Source organism: Geotrypetes seraphini, chromosome 3 (assembly GCF_902459505.1).
Source record: "Geotrypetes seraphini chromosome 3, aGeoSer1.1, whole genome shotgun sequence".
Classification (NCBI taxonomy): domain Eukaryota; kingdom Metazoa; phylum Chordata; class Amphibia; order Gymnophiona; family Dermophiidae; genus Geotrypetes; species Geotrypetes seraphini.
Window position 1 is genome coordinate 351,313,058 of NC_047086.1, and position 15,514 is coordinate 351,328,571.

General features: G+C 42.9%; 1 protein-coding gene across 3 annotated transcripts in view; it reads right to left on the reverse strand.

The window, feature by feature from the left end:
- Positions 1-15,514, reverse strand: part of PTPN14 (protein tyrosine phosphatase non-receptor type 14) — a 293,466-nt gene that overhangs the window by 35,257 nt on the left and 242,695 nt on the right. For all 3 annotated transcript variants that reach the window (XM_033935552.1, XM_033935553.1, XM_033935554.1), the window contains exon 15: positions 12,038-12,256. In XM_033935552.1, the coding sequence (XP_033791443.1) occupies positions 12,038-12,256 (219 nt within the window). The remainder of the gene's footprint in view (positions 1-12,037; positions 12,257-15,514) is intronic.

Consider the following 15,514-nt stretch of genomic DNA (forward strand, 5'->3'; position numbering starts at 1 on the left):
TGTTTTAGGCACTGTCAACCTTTCCCCTGACGAAGCCACACTGGGTGAAACGGTGGCCCCGTTGGGATTTAACAGTGCTGACATTCCATCCAGATAAGTGCTTCTTAAATACAGGCACTATCTTATTAAAGTGTTTGATACTTATTTATTTCTTAAAGTTACTCTTTAAAACACAAACAAAAAATTTAAAAAGAATTTATAAAAATCAAAAAGAATTAAAAAAGAATAAAAAACATTAGATGCAGCAAGCATATGCCTGATGCCTATGAATGAGACTCTGACCGATGACAAGCAATAAATAACAACTATTATTTTGCTGGATGACTCAGTCTCTGAGGCACGGCTAAGCTTGTCACAAAATTAGATAGGAAGTAATGTTGTATGGATAGAATTCATTTGATACTTCCTTAAGTAATTGCATTTTGATACTTGGAGGAGCTCAAGTCCTTTCCCGCTTAATTCCCCTCTGGGACTGACTGAGGTTTAGGTGCCTTCAAAACTTTAGGTGGAAATTACACAGAAAGCATACTACACTTCTCCCTCGGCATTCGCGGGGAATAGGGGCAGAGCCGGACCGCGAATAGGGAAAAATTGTGAATATCTTCTCATCTGGCTCTGACCCACCCCCACCTCCCTCCTGGCATCCTGGCCTTACCTGGTGGTCTAGCAGGTTTTCGGGGCAGGAGCGATCTTACTACGCTCCTGCCCTGTGCAAATCGCCAATAGGAAATGGCTGCTGTGAGTTCCTGTAGTCTCTCGAGACTACGACGGGAGCTCAAGCCAGCCATTTCCTATTAGTGATCTACACGGAGCAGGAGTGTAGGAAGATCGCTCCTGCCCTTAAAGTCCACTAGACCACCAGGTAAGACCAGGATGCTGGGGGGAAGGCTGGATAGAGGCGGGAACGTGCTATACAATGGGGGGTTTCCCCCCTCCCCCCAAAAAAATCACGAATGTGTGAAATCGCGAGTGTCGAAACCGCGAATTGGGAGGGAGAAGTGTAATGTGCATAGGGAGAGGAATGGTCAGCAAGAAAAAAGAGGCGATAGTGCCCCTTTTAGGTGCAATTCTGGAGACTGCGCCTTAAGAAAGATATAAACAGGTTGGAGTTGGTCCAGAGGGCAGCTACAAAGCTAGTTAGTGGATAGACTTATAGACCTCAATATGAATACTCTGAAAGAAAGGCAGGAGAAAGGGGATATTATAGAGACATTTAAATATTTCCATGGTATTAATGTACAGAGAGTCTATTTCAATTGAAAGAAAACTCTAGAATGAGATGATAAAGGATGACATTAAAAGGCTGTAGGCTCAGAGAATGACACGGTAATAGAATCCTGTCACTGTTTCTGAGGATAACCACAGGAAACCATCTCATGTCATTCTTTAGTGTCTATCTCAACCTCAGTCCTTCTGCACCAGCATTCTTCAATGCAAGGCTTGAGGGTCAGTGGCTGTGCCCATTCATACTTTGATTCTTCCCTCGCTCCTTAAGAAATGACATGGGGATGGTTTCCCGCAGTTATCAGAAGGGACTGGGATGGTGGCAAGTTCTGTCCCTGTGTCATTCAGCGGAAGGAAATAGCTTTTTTATAGAAAGGGCAGTGGATACACGGAACAGCCTTTAGGTGGAAGTGGTGAGACAAAGACTATCTGAATTCAAGAAAGCATGAGACAAACACATGGGATCTCTTTATATCATCATGTTTCTATGTAACTGCTATTATTTTATAACATACACATGCACTTGTACAAAGTTATAAAATAAGTGGAAAATGCCTACAGATACAGATTCTCATAAAAGACTTGAAGATTTAGAAGAATACAGTCTATGGAAGAAAAATGCAAATTCCTAATACAATGAGGTTATAAGTAAGTTCCGGAATTATGGATATCTACCTCATAACCGGGATGATATGGCACACAATAGACCCAGTACTGACAATGATGTGTGAACTCAAATTCAAAAGTCAGTTCCTCTTACCTATATAAAAATACTTTCAACGCAGCCATCTCATCTCTCTTTGGTCTAATAATAATCCCTCATTTACTAAGGGACCTTGTACTATGCTGCATTAGGTACTAACGTGCTCCTAACCCAGCAAAAATGGCCTAATGCAGGATGCGCTAAAACAATATGGGGCTCATAATCAAAACTTTAAAACGTCCAAAAATCATCCCAAGTCTGCACTTGGACATCCTAATAGCAGGGACGTCCAAGTGCCGATATAATCAAAACCAACTTTCTGGACTTGCAGTAGCACTTCTAAGCTGCTGTGCATCCAGAGAGCAAAGGGGCACGTTAGAAGGTGTGTAATGGGTGGGAATCGGGTGGGCTTCAACCTGGACATACCCCAGCCATAATCAAAGCTTTCCTAGAGGGAACTTAAGACGCCAGCAGTTACACCTGTTTGAGTTGCGTCTAAGTTCCACAAAGGTGCCCAAACTGACAAGAAGACTACTGGAGGATTTAAGGCATGACACCCCCCCTTACTCCCCCAGTAGTCATGACTCCCTCCCACCACCCAAAAAGCAAAAAAAAAAAACAAACCCCAAAACCCATAGGCTTTCCATCAGCTGATCGCGACAGAATGAATCCCCATCAGCTGAGCCAGTTTTGAGGATTCCTGGTAGCTCATCCTGTTGGGGATTCCCCCTGCTCTGATCAGCGGAGCTCTAAACAACTTCCATCTGACATCCCCCACATCCTCCTAACATCCCGGACCTCCCGACATCCTCCTGACATCCCGGACCTCAGTTTTTGCTTTTGACAAAGTTCCTCATGAGAGGCTCCTGAGAAAATTAAAGAGTCATGGGATAGGTGGCAAAGTTCAGTTATGGATTAGGATTAGGAATTGGTTATCGGATAGAAAACAGAGGGTAGGGTTAAATGGTAATTTTTCTCAATGGAGGAGAGTAAACAGTGGAGTGCCACAAGGATCTGTACTGGGACCAGTGCTATTTAACTTATTTATAAATGATCTGGAAACTGGAATCACAAGTGAGGTGATTAAACTGTTCAAAGTTGTTAAAACGCATGCGGATTGTGAAAAATTGCAGGCAGACCTTAGGATATTGGAAGACTGGGCATCCAAGTGGCAGATGAAATTTAACGTGGACAAATGCAAAGTGATGCACATTGGGAAGAATAACCCCAAATCACTGTTTCCGGATCCTAGGGTCCACTTTGGGGGTTAGCACCCAAGAAAAGGATCTGGGTGTCATTGTAGACAATACAATTAAACCTTCCACCCAATGTGCAGCAGTGGTCAAAAAAAGCAAACAAGATGCTAGGAATTATTATAAAAGGGATGGTTAGCAAGATTAAGAATGTTATAATGCCTCTGTATTGCTCCATGTTGCGACCTCACCTGAAGTATTGCTTTCAGTTCTGGTCTCTTTATCTCAAGAAAGATATAGCGGCACTAGAAAAGGTTCAAAGAAGAGCAACCAAGATGATAAAGGGGATGGAACTCCTCTCGTATGAGGAAAGACTAAAAAGGTCAGGGCTCTTCAGCTTGGAAAGGAGATGGCTGAGGGGAGATATGACTTAAGTCTATAAAATCCTGAGTGGAGTAGAACAGGTACAAGTGGATTGATTTTTCATGCCATCAAAAAGAGTAGATAGCGTAGCTGGTTTTAAGAAGGGTTTGGACAATTTTCTGGAAGAAAAGTCTATAGTCTATTGAGAAAGACATGGGACAAGCCACTGCTTGCCCTAGATTGATAGCATGGAATGTTTCTACTCTCAGGATTTTGGCCAGGTACTAGTGACCTGGATTGGCCACCGTGAGAATGGGCTACTGGGCTTGATGGACCTATGGTCTGACCCAGTATGGCTATTCTTATGTTCTTATATTAACACTGAAGTTTTTTGTGTGTCCTTCACATCTATATATATTTTGCACATTATACACTGTGAGAAGCCTAACTCCCCTTAGAGGACAAAAGAAGACTTCCATTACCGAGAGCTTTATTTCCTTCAATGTTACAGAAAACTGAGAACTTCTAGTCAAAAAAATTAGGCACTTCATATATGATTATGTATAGTGTCCATCATTGCAACTACTATTATTCTTGCAAGAGATTGTGTTTTATGGCTTTTGCGTGCTAATGCTTACATTAGCACGTGGCCATATAGTCAACAAATGGGAAAAAAAAGTCTTTTTTGATGGCTGTGCCAAAAATGGGCTTAGCGCTTGAGAAAGTCCTGCATAAGGATGCGCTAAGCCCATTTCTTAGCACAGTGTATTAAAAGTGCCTCTAACCATCTGTCAAGATCTCAGAAAAACAAGAACTCTCCCAGTATTAAAACATACTTCAAGGGGCCCTTTCTTAAATATATCCATTGCCTCTATGATAATTTTCTTGTCAATGCTCCATGCTTAAGACAGTTGCTGTGCCTCTGCTTCCAGCCTCTTCCTCACTCTACACATTGAGCACAGGCATGATATTTAATGGGATTCCTATTCTCTGACTCAGCACTAGGCACGAAGAGTCAACCAGGACCTCACAGCTATTTAAACCCTAGTGCTGTCCCCTTCCCTCCTCCCAGCCATCACACAGAGCAGGAACCCCAGCCAGAAATCCATGGCTCCTACATGGAAGCACAAACATGACCTACTGGGCAAAAGGGCAGGATCCATATTTGATAAAGAACACTACCTAGTGTAACAGTCCCCTTTCATTTCCTGCTAATCTTAACAATCTGTCAGCATGAATCAGCAAGGCTTAGCAGTGAGGAGTCAGGGACCCCAGGAATAGAAGATATCAAAATGGCACATTATTGTGCTCCAGAAATAATTTCTACCTGTTGACGACTAGTCCAAATATCAATCTTTTGACACGTCTTGTGAAGAGCCATAAATATTCAGCTGGGGGGGGGAGGGGCGGTGAGGAGTAGTGCAAGGAATGCCACCCTAAATTCACTACAGATATTTGTTAAATGTGTACTATCCTGAAACAGGACATTCTACTGGACTTCAACAGAGGTGATGCCAAGCACTTAAAATCTCCAAGGCACAGGTAAGAACATCAAGCCCAGTAGCCCGTTCTCACGGTGGCCAATCCAGGTCACTAGTACCTGGCCAAAACCAAGAGAGTAGAAACATTCCATGTTATCAATCTAGGGTCCCAAGTCTACTTCCCCCCCTCACACACACACTTCCAGGTTTTTACACTTGGGGACTTGTGGGGATTGTGAGATTTGGTGAGGTCTATGTTTTGAATACTGGAAACAAATAGATAAAACAAAATTACATTCAACAATCACAATCTCCTCCCACTCTTGAGAATGATACTGTAAAAATACATAATGAGATATCATACTGGAAAAGGGGATAGAGGGGTATAGATAGAGGATTACTGCACAGGTCCTGAACCTGCTGGGCCGCCGCGTGAGCGGACTGCTGGGCACGATGGACCTCAGGTCTGACCCAGCGGAGGCATTGCTTATGTTCTTAAAATGTTTGTTAACGTTGTATTTTCTTTCACTGATGTAACAGTGAAAGAACAACAACAACAAAAAAAGTGACAGATGACAGCAAGTAAAATAACATGAAATTTCTTCATTAACAGTTCAAAGAGAAAACACCAATTAGCATAAACTGGAGGAGAGTGTGGTACACTGGTTAAAGCTATAGCCTCGCCAAACCCGCACTGCTCCCTGTGACCCTGGGCAAGTCACCTAATCCTCCACTGCCCCAGGTACATTAGATAGATTGTGAGCCCCCCAGGACAGATAGGAAAAATGTGTGCAATGGGGAAGAGTGCAGGGTGACACACGGTGCGGTGATGCCGGACACTACCACCCCGGGCCCCTACTTCCCTCGTTAACAACCACTGACCATGTGTTATATTTTCCTGGAAACTTTCAATAAAGACAATTTTTCCTTAAAAAGGTAAACAGATACATGGCAGGCTATAATTCTGGGCAGTAGCTGAATATTCAGGGCACCGTTGATCGGGTTTAGGACATGGCCCAATGCGCACATAACTAGCACAACCCCCAGGTCCTCCTAGTTTCATAGTTTTTTAAAAATTTGATTACATTTTTTTTAATTGATTGATGGGGTGGGTTGGATTGGTTTGGGTTTTGAATAATTAAATATTTATATAGGTGCTTACTATTTCTTTATAAAGATGAAAAATATGACATTTGTACTTTTTGAAGGTTGTGGCGCAGTGGTTGGATCTACAGCCTCAGCACCCTGGGGTTGTGGGTTCAAACCCCGCACTGCTCCTTGTGACCCTGGGCAGGTCACTTAATCCTCCATAGCCCCAGGTACGTTAGATAGATTGTGAGCCCACCGGGACAGAGAGGGAAAATACTTGAGTACCTGATTTTAAAAAACCACTTAGATAACCTTGATAGGCGGTATATAAAAAAATCCTAAGAAACTTGAAACTTAATGGGAAAATGTGTTGATCTAATTATATATTTTAAGGATTTTAAGTGATGTAAAAAGTGTAAAATGAATTTTTTTCTTGTATTCACTTAATGAAAGTGTTAAAAATGAATAAAGATATTTAAAATTTGATTACATGCCTATCAAAATTCCAGGCGAGAATACAATATTAAAAAAGGGAAATACGAAAAAGACATACACAACTGACTAAAAAAACAAACAGACAAACTGGTTTACAGTGGGGAACAAGGAGGAACTACAATAATGGAAAGAACGAAGGGGGAGGGATAACGCATATTATGCTGCAATTAACTCATTGGAGGAGAGAATCGGAAGAGGAAAGGGGGTAAAAGAAATTAATGATCAGAAGCATCTTTCAATTCCCCTTTGAATTTTTCTAAGTTGGTTTCAGATCTTATGTGTAATGGCAGAGTTCCAAACTGTAGGGGCGGTCACTGAAAAAGATGCTGTAGGGCGAGTAGCAATAATTTTCCGAGAGGTTACGAAAAATAAATGTTGGTTTGTTGATCTTAATACTCTGGGAGGATCATGTGGTATAATTAATTTATTGATAAATGCCGGTATCAGCTAAGCTGAAGTAGCAAGCCAATGGTCAAACAGAAAAAGTCAGCTAGACCGAAAAGTCCCGGCGTGCATACTTTGCTCCAGGTACCATAGTTAGATCAGCAGTCTCAAAGTCAAACCACAGGGCCACATTTTGGTTTTGTAGGTACTTGGAAGGCCGCAGAAAAAATAGTTAATGCCTTATTAAAGAAATTACAACTTTGCATGAGGTAAAACTCGTTATAGTTTATAAATCTTTCTTTAATTGCTTATGATTATTTCAGCTATACAGTACACAGCTGAAAGCAGTGCAACATGCAGAAAGTGAAATTTAGATAGTTTTTCACTTTCTGCATGTTGCACTGCTTTCAGCTGTGTGTAGCTGAAATTATCAGAAGCAATTAAGGAAAGATTTATAAACTATAACGAGTTTTACCTCGTGCAAAATTGTGATTTAGATTCTAATCTAAAGAATCAACTGCAAGAGACAAGATTTTGGTTTAGTCCTCTAGGCTTTTTTGTAGAGGGGAGAATCAATATCCGACTTGTGCTTTAAATGTCCGGTGGTCGCATCCACAACCGCCTTCAGCTCTCACCTCCTCCAGCACCGGACACAACCGCCAGGAGAGGTGCCAAATTTCACTAGATTACGTGCACAAGCTGCACTGCCTCCAATGGTTACCTTACATTCTGGAAACTTGTCCGCATCTCTGCTGTATCCTCATGCAAGCGCTTTCTTGCATCTGTACGCGATTGTCCTCTCCACTCCACTCACAATCGCGTACAGATGCAGGAAAGCGCTTGCGTGAAGTTACAGCAGTGAGGCAGGCAACGTTCCAGAATGATGGTAACATACCGGGGTGCCTCAAAATAGCACCTGGCGGGCTGTGACTTTGAGACCACTGAGTTAGATTGTGAGCATGCCAGGACAGAGAGGGGAAATGGCTTAAGAGCACCTGACTCCTATTCAATGTATCGTAAACCACTTTGGGTGAATCTCTTCATGAAGTGGTGGTTATTAAATCCCAATAAAGAGTGCAAACATAGAGCCCGATGTACAAAGAATTATTTCATAAAATACATTTTCAAAACTTCAGTGGGATAGATAGGATTCAGCAATATAAAACCACGATGTCTGTGAATTAAATACAGTAAAACCTTGGTTTGCGAGCATAATTTGTTCCAGAAGCATGCTTGTAATCGAAAGCACTTGTATATCAAAGCGAACTTCCCCATAGGAAATAATGGAAAGTCAGACGATGCGTTCAACAGCCCGAAAACTTTAATCCAAAATACTGTATATTGTAAGCGCTTGAGCGATGGGTGACGCTTCTATTAGGTTCAGTTGCGCGCGGCATAAGATGCGCGTATGTAGTGCGTGCTTGAACTGTGGGTAAACTGGGTGTATATAGTAATATTTTCACAGCTTTTACTTTAATATTAATAATATTAACATTCCATAATTACATTAAATATTATAGTGAAGTGCTCAGACCATGTAACCTAAAATATAGTGATGTCACTACATTGAGGTTAACGAGGGGACCATCATCGCCTTCACCTGTCCCCTGCCCACCCTTGTTAAACCACAACTACTGTCAGATTATCTCAATGTACTTATCTGAATGTGGTGGGTAGTTGTTTGACGTTAATCCTCAATGGGTGACTGTGTGCTCTTAAATTTTATGTGCTTCGCTAAAAATACTAGAACTTTTCATCCGGGTGTGACATTTTTATTACGTTCAGCCGCGCTCAGCGCGAGATGTGCGCCCTTCAACTGTGGGTTCTGACGACGTGAAGCGCATATTCGTGCTCGTACTGCAAGACAACCCTCGTTTATCGAGTTAAAATTTAATAAAATGTTTTGCTTGTCTTGCTAAACACTCGCAAACCATGTTACTCGCTATCCAAGGCAGTTCTTGTGATGCAGGGAGTTAGCTTGGAATCTCCTGGGTGATCACAGCCGTCACACCATCAATTAATCTCTGCAAGGGCACATAGGAAAGGCAGCCCAACCAGGAAAAAAAAAATAAAATAAATAAATCGCTCCTTACATAGAGAGAAAGTCTGCATTCTGCAACAATTCACAAAGCAGGCAAGAATCCGCTCAAGCTTTCCTGTGGAGAATGGGAATACAAGAGCCAAAAACCAATGCGAAGCGCCAGGGATGTTTTGTGAGTGTGGCATGTGCTAGAGGTTTCCCGGCCAGGCAGCCACTGTTATATATATACATTTCTTGACAAGATAAACTCTGGGGTCTGTCATAGCTCACTCTAACTGTACCACCGAATGTGCACCGTTTATGTTGGAAAGGAGATGAAACGATCTGCAGTGTGCCTGGAAAAAAAAATGCAGGCCCTAACATCTTTCAATCTAAAAACCCTGGGTAACACGAAAAGAACAGCTGCCACCCAGCAAAAACCTACGCAGAAAGGTAGCAAGTGTAATTCTGGCGCCCCGTTAAGTGAGAACGTTACAGATGTTCACCACCTGATCCACTGATCTATCACCAGACTTAAATATTTAGCAGAAAATGAGGCCCACTGTATCCTAGACACAGTGTTTAACGAGTGAAGGTGGCGAGGTGCTAGGTTCACTCCGTTATCAATTAAAAACATTGCTCAGAATTGAGTTTAATTCTTAAACAGCTCCCTTATAATTGCTCCACATTCCTGCGCAGCAGCCGTGTTTAAAAGACAAAATTACACGAAGCCTTGTTTGCGCAATCAGTTTGACGCCATTGGTGATGCTATAGCCACTGTGAGGGTAATTTCATAACTGGCTGCATAGTTTAAGGCAGTCAAAATGTACCTATTTTATAAATAAATAAGGCAGCACCCTTCCCGCTCTCCCTCCCAACAGCAAAGCAAAGTTACACATTTAAATTCAGGGAGCAGGAAAATGAGGTATGAATTTACAGAAATAATCCCAATTGTTTGGCCACCACTGGTCTGATGAAATAAAACTAAAGTGTACCTCTAGTACTTTGTACAAGTTCCGGAAAGAAGCTCTTTGACAAAATGTGAGTATATCTAAAAGACTGAGATCATGCCCTCACACACCTTAGCTTTAGAATGAGGTGAATTTTTGTCACAATATACACAAGACAAACAATAAAAACTCCACACGTATACAGTACTCCCCCAATATTCACGGGGGGTCCGTTCCAGGAACCCCCACGAATGTTGAAAAACTGCAAATACGGTTTTTAGCAGGGGAGACAGGAGAGGGCAGCCGGAGCGCCGGCGAATGAAGGAAATCACTCACGGTATGCTCCGACCACCTCTTCCTGTACTAAAGCTGGGCCTCACCAATCAGGAGCTGCGTGTCAAGTCCATGGGAGGGAGGGAAAGGAAAGGGGATACCAGACCATGGAGGGGGAGGAAAAGTTGCCAGGGCATGGGGGGAGGAAAGGAGACAGATGCCAGACCAGGGGAAAGGAAGGAGGGAGGGAAAGGAAGAAGAGGATATGCCAGATAATGGAGGGGGTGGGGGAGGGGGAGTTGGAAGAAGAGGAGAGAGATGCCAGGGCATGGAGGGAGGGAAGGGAAACTAAGGAGAAAAATGCCAGACCAGAGGGAAAGGAAGGAGAGGAGGTGCTAGAGCATGGAGTGAGAGAGATAACAGGGAATGGGGGAGGGACGGGAAGGAGATAGAGATGCCAGACCTTGGTGTGGAGTGGAAAGGAAGGAAGGAAAGGAGAAGAGAGAAATGACAAAGCATAGGGGAGGGGGAGGAGACAGAAAAATAGAGAGGGGGTGAAGCTGAAATGAATCATGTACAAAGGAGATTAGTCCAATAAAATGGTATTTTCTTATTTATCATTATTTGTTTTATTTCTATTTGTTAATTTGTAAAGTGGTGATTGTTATGTATCAGTTTTTTCAAATTTACATCTACTGTCTTTATATTTTGCAGAGTATTAGGGGGACATGTGTCACTGTTTCTCTGGTGTTGCATTGTATATGCAGAGTCTGGTTTCTTGGTGGTTTCAGTTTAACTTTTGCTATATCACACCTAGCATCATTCATAGGTATGTATTGTCCTGCCATGCTCCTGTTTGTATTGTCTGCCATACTATGTACTGTCATCTATCATAATGCATTGCCATATTCTGTTATGTACTGTCAGGTCCTATAATGTACTGGCAAGCTTTATTAGTTACCGCAGTGTCTTACCAAATTCATAACATCACCACCCCATGCTGTATGAGGTCTTCTCCTATCATATCCTATTAAGTATTGCCATGCTGTTTGAGTGCTATCATGACATGATCTAAAATGTACTGTCAAGCTCTATGTAAACCCTATTATACTTTATTATGTATACCCTGTTATATGCACTCTTAATGACATTACCCCCAAAACAAAAATGAAGCTTACACAAAACAAATGTTGCAGCAAACAACACCAGAAATAAAACTTGTAACCCGTTTTGAGTAGGGAGTGTGTGGTGCAGTGGTTAGAGCCACCGCCTCAGCACCCTGTGATTGCGGGTTCAACTCCCACACTGCTCCTTTTGACTCTGGGCAAGTCACTTAATCCCCCATTGCCCCAGGTACATTAGATAGAGTGTGAGCCCACTGAGACAGACAGGGGAAAATGCTTGAGCGCCTGAATGTAAACCACTTAGGCTATAAGTGGTATATAAATAAAGAAATAAATTATGCATGTCCAGTCAAGTAAAAGGAGCTCAGTCACCCACAGTGCAAAGTGCCTTCTCTCATTGAGCTGATATTGTTAAACAGAATGTTTCTGGATTTATCATTGTTACCAGTGTATATGCTAGAATGAACTACTTTTACTTGACTGAAATATATAATTGAATTGTGTAGGAACATATATCCTGACATAGGCTTAACTCCAAAACACAGCCCTGTTGGGTCTGTTGATAAATTGTTTTTTCCCATCATGCTTTTTTTTTTGTTGTGCTCTGTTCACTGTGCTTTTGGTTCCCTCTTTTATGTTTCTCAGAAGTACCATGGGGCCTACCAGTGGCAATGGACAGAGGCCGTGCATTTACTCGGGTTTCTGCGGTCTGCAAAGTTGGAGGATCCATGCTCTTACCTTAATGTGGGACGCATTGATGTAACCTGTGTTATTTTCTTTGGTTGGGACCAGCTCCACCCTGTTCTCCTCATATGGGATGACCTCCCTGATGCGGTTGCGCTCGCTGTTCTCTGGCAGAGCAGCTGTGGTGAACACGCCATCCCCCTTCTTCTTTGGAATCTGCTCATACTCCGTGAACACCATGCCCTCCTCCAGCCTCTGCCTCAAGAGCCTGCACTGGAATGATCAACCCAGAGAAGCATGAGTGCCTTGTAATGTCACAGCAGCTCAAATCCACATTTGAGCTAGGCACAGTAAGATAAAAACAAAACGCACACTATCACCTCCCAGTGACCTCAAGGATTTTCATCTAAATACATTAACCTGAATTATCTTCACTGGAAGCACTGAAAACAAAAAGGGCCTGGTAAGAGCACAATGAATCATTGAACTTATGCTATCTGATAGAAACTAACTCTAGGTAGAATTAAGTGAGTTCCTTAGTCTACTTTCTAAAAGACTGTGAAATTGCCATGTCTGTGCACCCTTGTGTTCCTCCTTAATAACTTTTGATGTTTGGTGTACTCCACCAACTCAGATTTTCAGGATATGCCAGGGTATTTTTTGTGGCTACACCTATGATATGATGTTATAATCTAGGGATGACCTGCCATTTCCATTCATAAGGGAAACGCCAATGACATAAGCCCTGCCATTGCACATCATTAACAAACGTGTGGCACAGTGGTTAGAGCTACAGCCTCAGCCCCCTGAGGTTGTGGGTTCAAATCCTACACTGCTCCTTGTGACCCTGTGACCCCATTTGCTCCAGGTACATTAGGCAGAGTATGAGCCCACCAGGACAGATAGAGAAAAATGCTTGAGTACCTGAATGTAAACCACTTAGCCTATAAGCGGTGTATAAATACTAAAATAAATGAATGAAAACACAGATTTTGGGCCCGATTCTATATACAGCCCTTAGGTTAGGCCCTCTAACTACGGACGCCTAATTAAAATCCACATGAAACAAAATTGTTTTTGATTGCTTAAGTGGTTTGGTAATTGACCACACCATTAAAAAACGATTAAAATTTAAAAAAAAAAAATAATTAAGGTTACACGCGGATATACATCCAATGCCTAAGTCGAGGTGATCTCTGATGCCTAATAACACCTACCTGAAAAGTAGGCATGGTTAGGGGGTGGAGAATAGGCACGATAAACTTAGATGTCTCTAGGCATGCAAGTTAGGCGCCAGTAAATTAGGTCAGGTTAAACCTGGCCTAATATGCCAGCGCCTATCTCAATGACTCATAGCGACGCCTAGGTTTGCCTAGGTGCCACTAGGCATGATTCTATAAAGGACGTCTAGTGATTGGCAATTGCTCTATTATTGTCTGAGGAAGGGCAGTATATTAAATAAAATTAAACCATAAACCACTTGGACCGGCGCCTACAAGTTAGGCATGGTTAGGCAGCATTTATAGAATCAGTCCCTTTATGGTTTTCGTTTGCTGATATTAAGTGTGCGCTTTTTGCAAAGGGGGCAGGCTATTTCAAAAGAACATGCACTCTTAATGACATTGCCCCCAAAACAAAAAAGCACAGTTACTTACCGTAACAGGTGTTATCCAGGGACAGCAGGCAGATATTCTTAACGCATGGGTGACGTCACCGACGGAGCCCCGGTACGGACATTTTTCACTAGAAAGTTCTAGTTGGACGCACCGCGCATGCGCGAGTGCTTTCCCGCCCAACGGAGGAGTGCGTGGTCCCCAGTTAAGATAAGCCGGCTAAGAAGCCAACCCGGGGAGGAGGGTGGGACGTAAGAATATCTGCCTGCTGTCCCTGGATAACACCTGTTACGGTAAGTAACTGTGCTTTATCCCAGGACAAGCAGGCAGCATATTCTTAGCGCATGGGTGACCTCCAAGCTAACAGAGAGGGAGGGGGGATGGTTGTCCATTAGGAAAATAAATTGTGTAACACAGATTGGCCGAAGTGCCCATCCCATCTGGAGAAGGTATCCAGACAGTAGTGAGTAGTGAATGTGTGAACTGAGGACCAAGTGGCAGTCTTGCAGATTTCCTCGATGGGCGTGGAACGGAGGAAAGCCACAGAAGCAGCCATAGCCCTGACCCTGTGGGCCGTGACAGCACCTTCCAGTGAGAGACCGGCCCGAGCATAACAGAACTGAATGCAGGCAGCAAGCCAGTTGGAAAGCGTCCGTTTGGAGACAGGAAAAATGTCCGTACCGGGACTCCGTCGGTGACGTCACCCATGCGTTAAGAATATGCTGCCTGCTTGTCCTGGGATAATGAAGCTTACATAAAATAAATGTTGCAGCAAACGACACGATAAATAAAGTGAAACTAAATGTTTTGAGCCTTATTGTAAGCCGCAGTGGACCCCAAATGAAAGACAACAAAACAGAAAAGTGAAATATAATGTACAGTGGTGTAACTCAAACCCTAGGAGGTGTCATTACTTCAGCAATGCATACAATTTCTTGTTTATACTGCCTTCTCCAAACCATAGGGTTACCAAACTTCCTGAAAACCCAGACATGTCCTCTTTTAGAGGACTATCTGGGTGCCTGGAGAGATTTCCAAAACCCAGCAGTTTTTCCGGGTTTTGGAAGTCCTGAGCATTGGAGGCCACGTCTGGAAGCCTTTGTGCATGCACAGCTGTGACCGTGATGATGTCATAAGCACACACGCATGCATGCAACATCATTGTGTCAACGTCCGTGCATACGCAAAGGCTTACAAATGCGTCCTTTGAGTTCGGGAAGGTTTGTGTGGGGGCGGAGCTGGAGGAGGAATGGAGTGAGGACTGAGGCAGAAGGGGGCAGGACTCGGGGGGGTAGAACGGGGCGGGGCCAGGCATCCTCTTTTTTCAAAGAAGAAATCTTGCAACCCTATCAAATCACTTTTCTATACTGGCAGAGAATTTAAAGCATTATGAGAGAAAAATCTCTGCCTTAATTACAATCTTAGGGGCCCTTTTACTAAATAGTGTTACATGCTTATCTGTGCTTAACGTGGGGGAAAAAAAGCTTACCATAAAACAGAATAAAGCATTTTGCAGTAGTTTGCCTTTAGAGCATGTTAATCGCCCACTAAAGTTGTGGGTTTAAACCCATGCTGCTCCCTGTGACCCTGGGCAAGTCACTTAACCCCCCCCCCCATTGTCTCATGGTACATTAGATAAATTGTGAACCCGCCAGGACAGACAGGGAAAACTGCTTGAGTACCTGAATAAATGCATGTAAACCGTTCTGAGCTCCCCTGGGAGAATGGTATAGAAAATTGAATAAATAAATAAATAAAAATTAGCTCGGGACCTGCAAAATCAAATAGAAAAAAATCCTTAATCTTCAACCATGGTAAATCTGGGCTTAGTGCATGGAAAAGTCCCACATTAGCATGTGCTAAGCCCAGTAAAAGGGCCCCTTAGTATGAAATCAGCTTTCGAGACCACAGAAGTGCT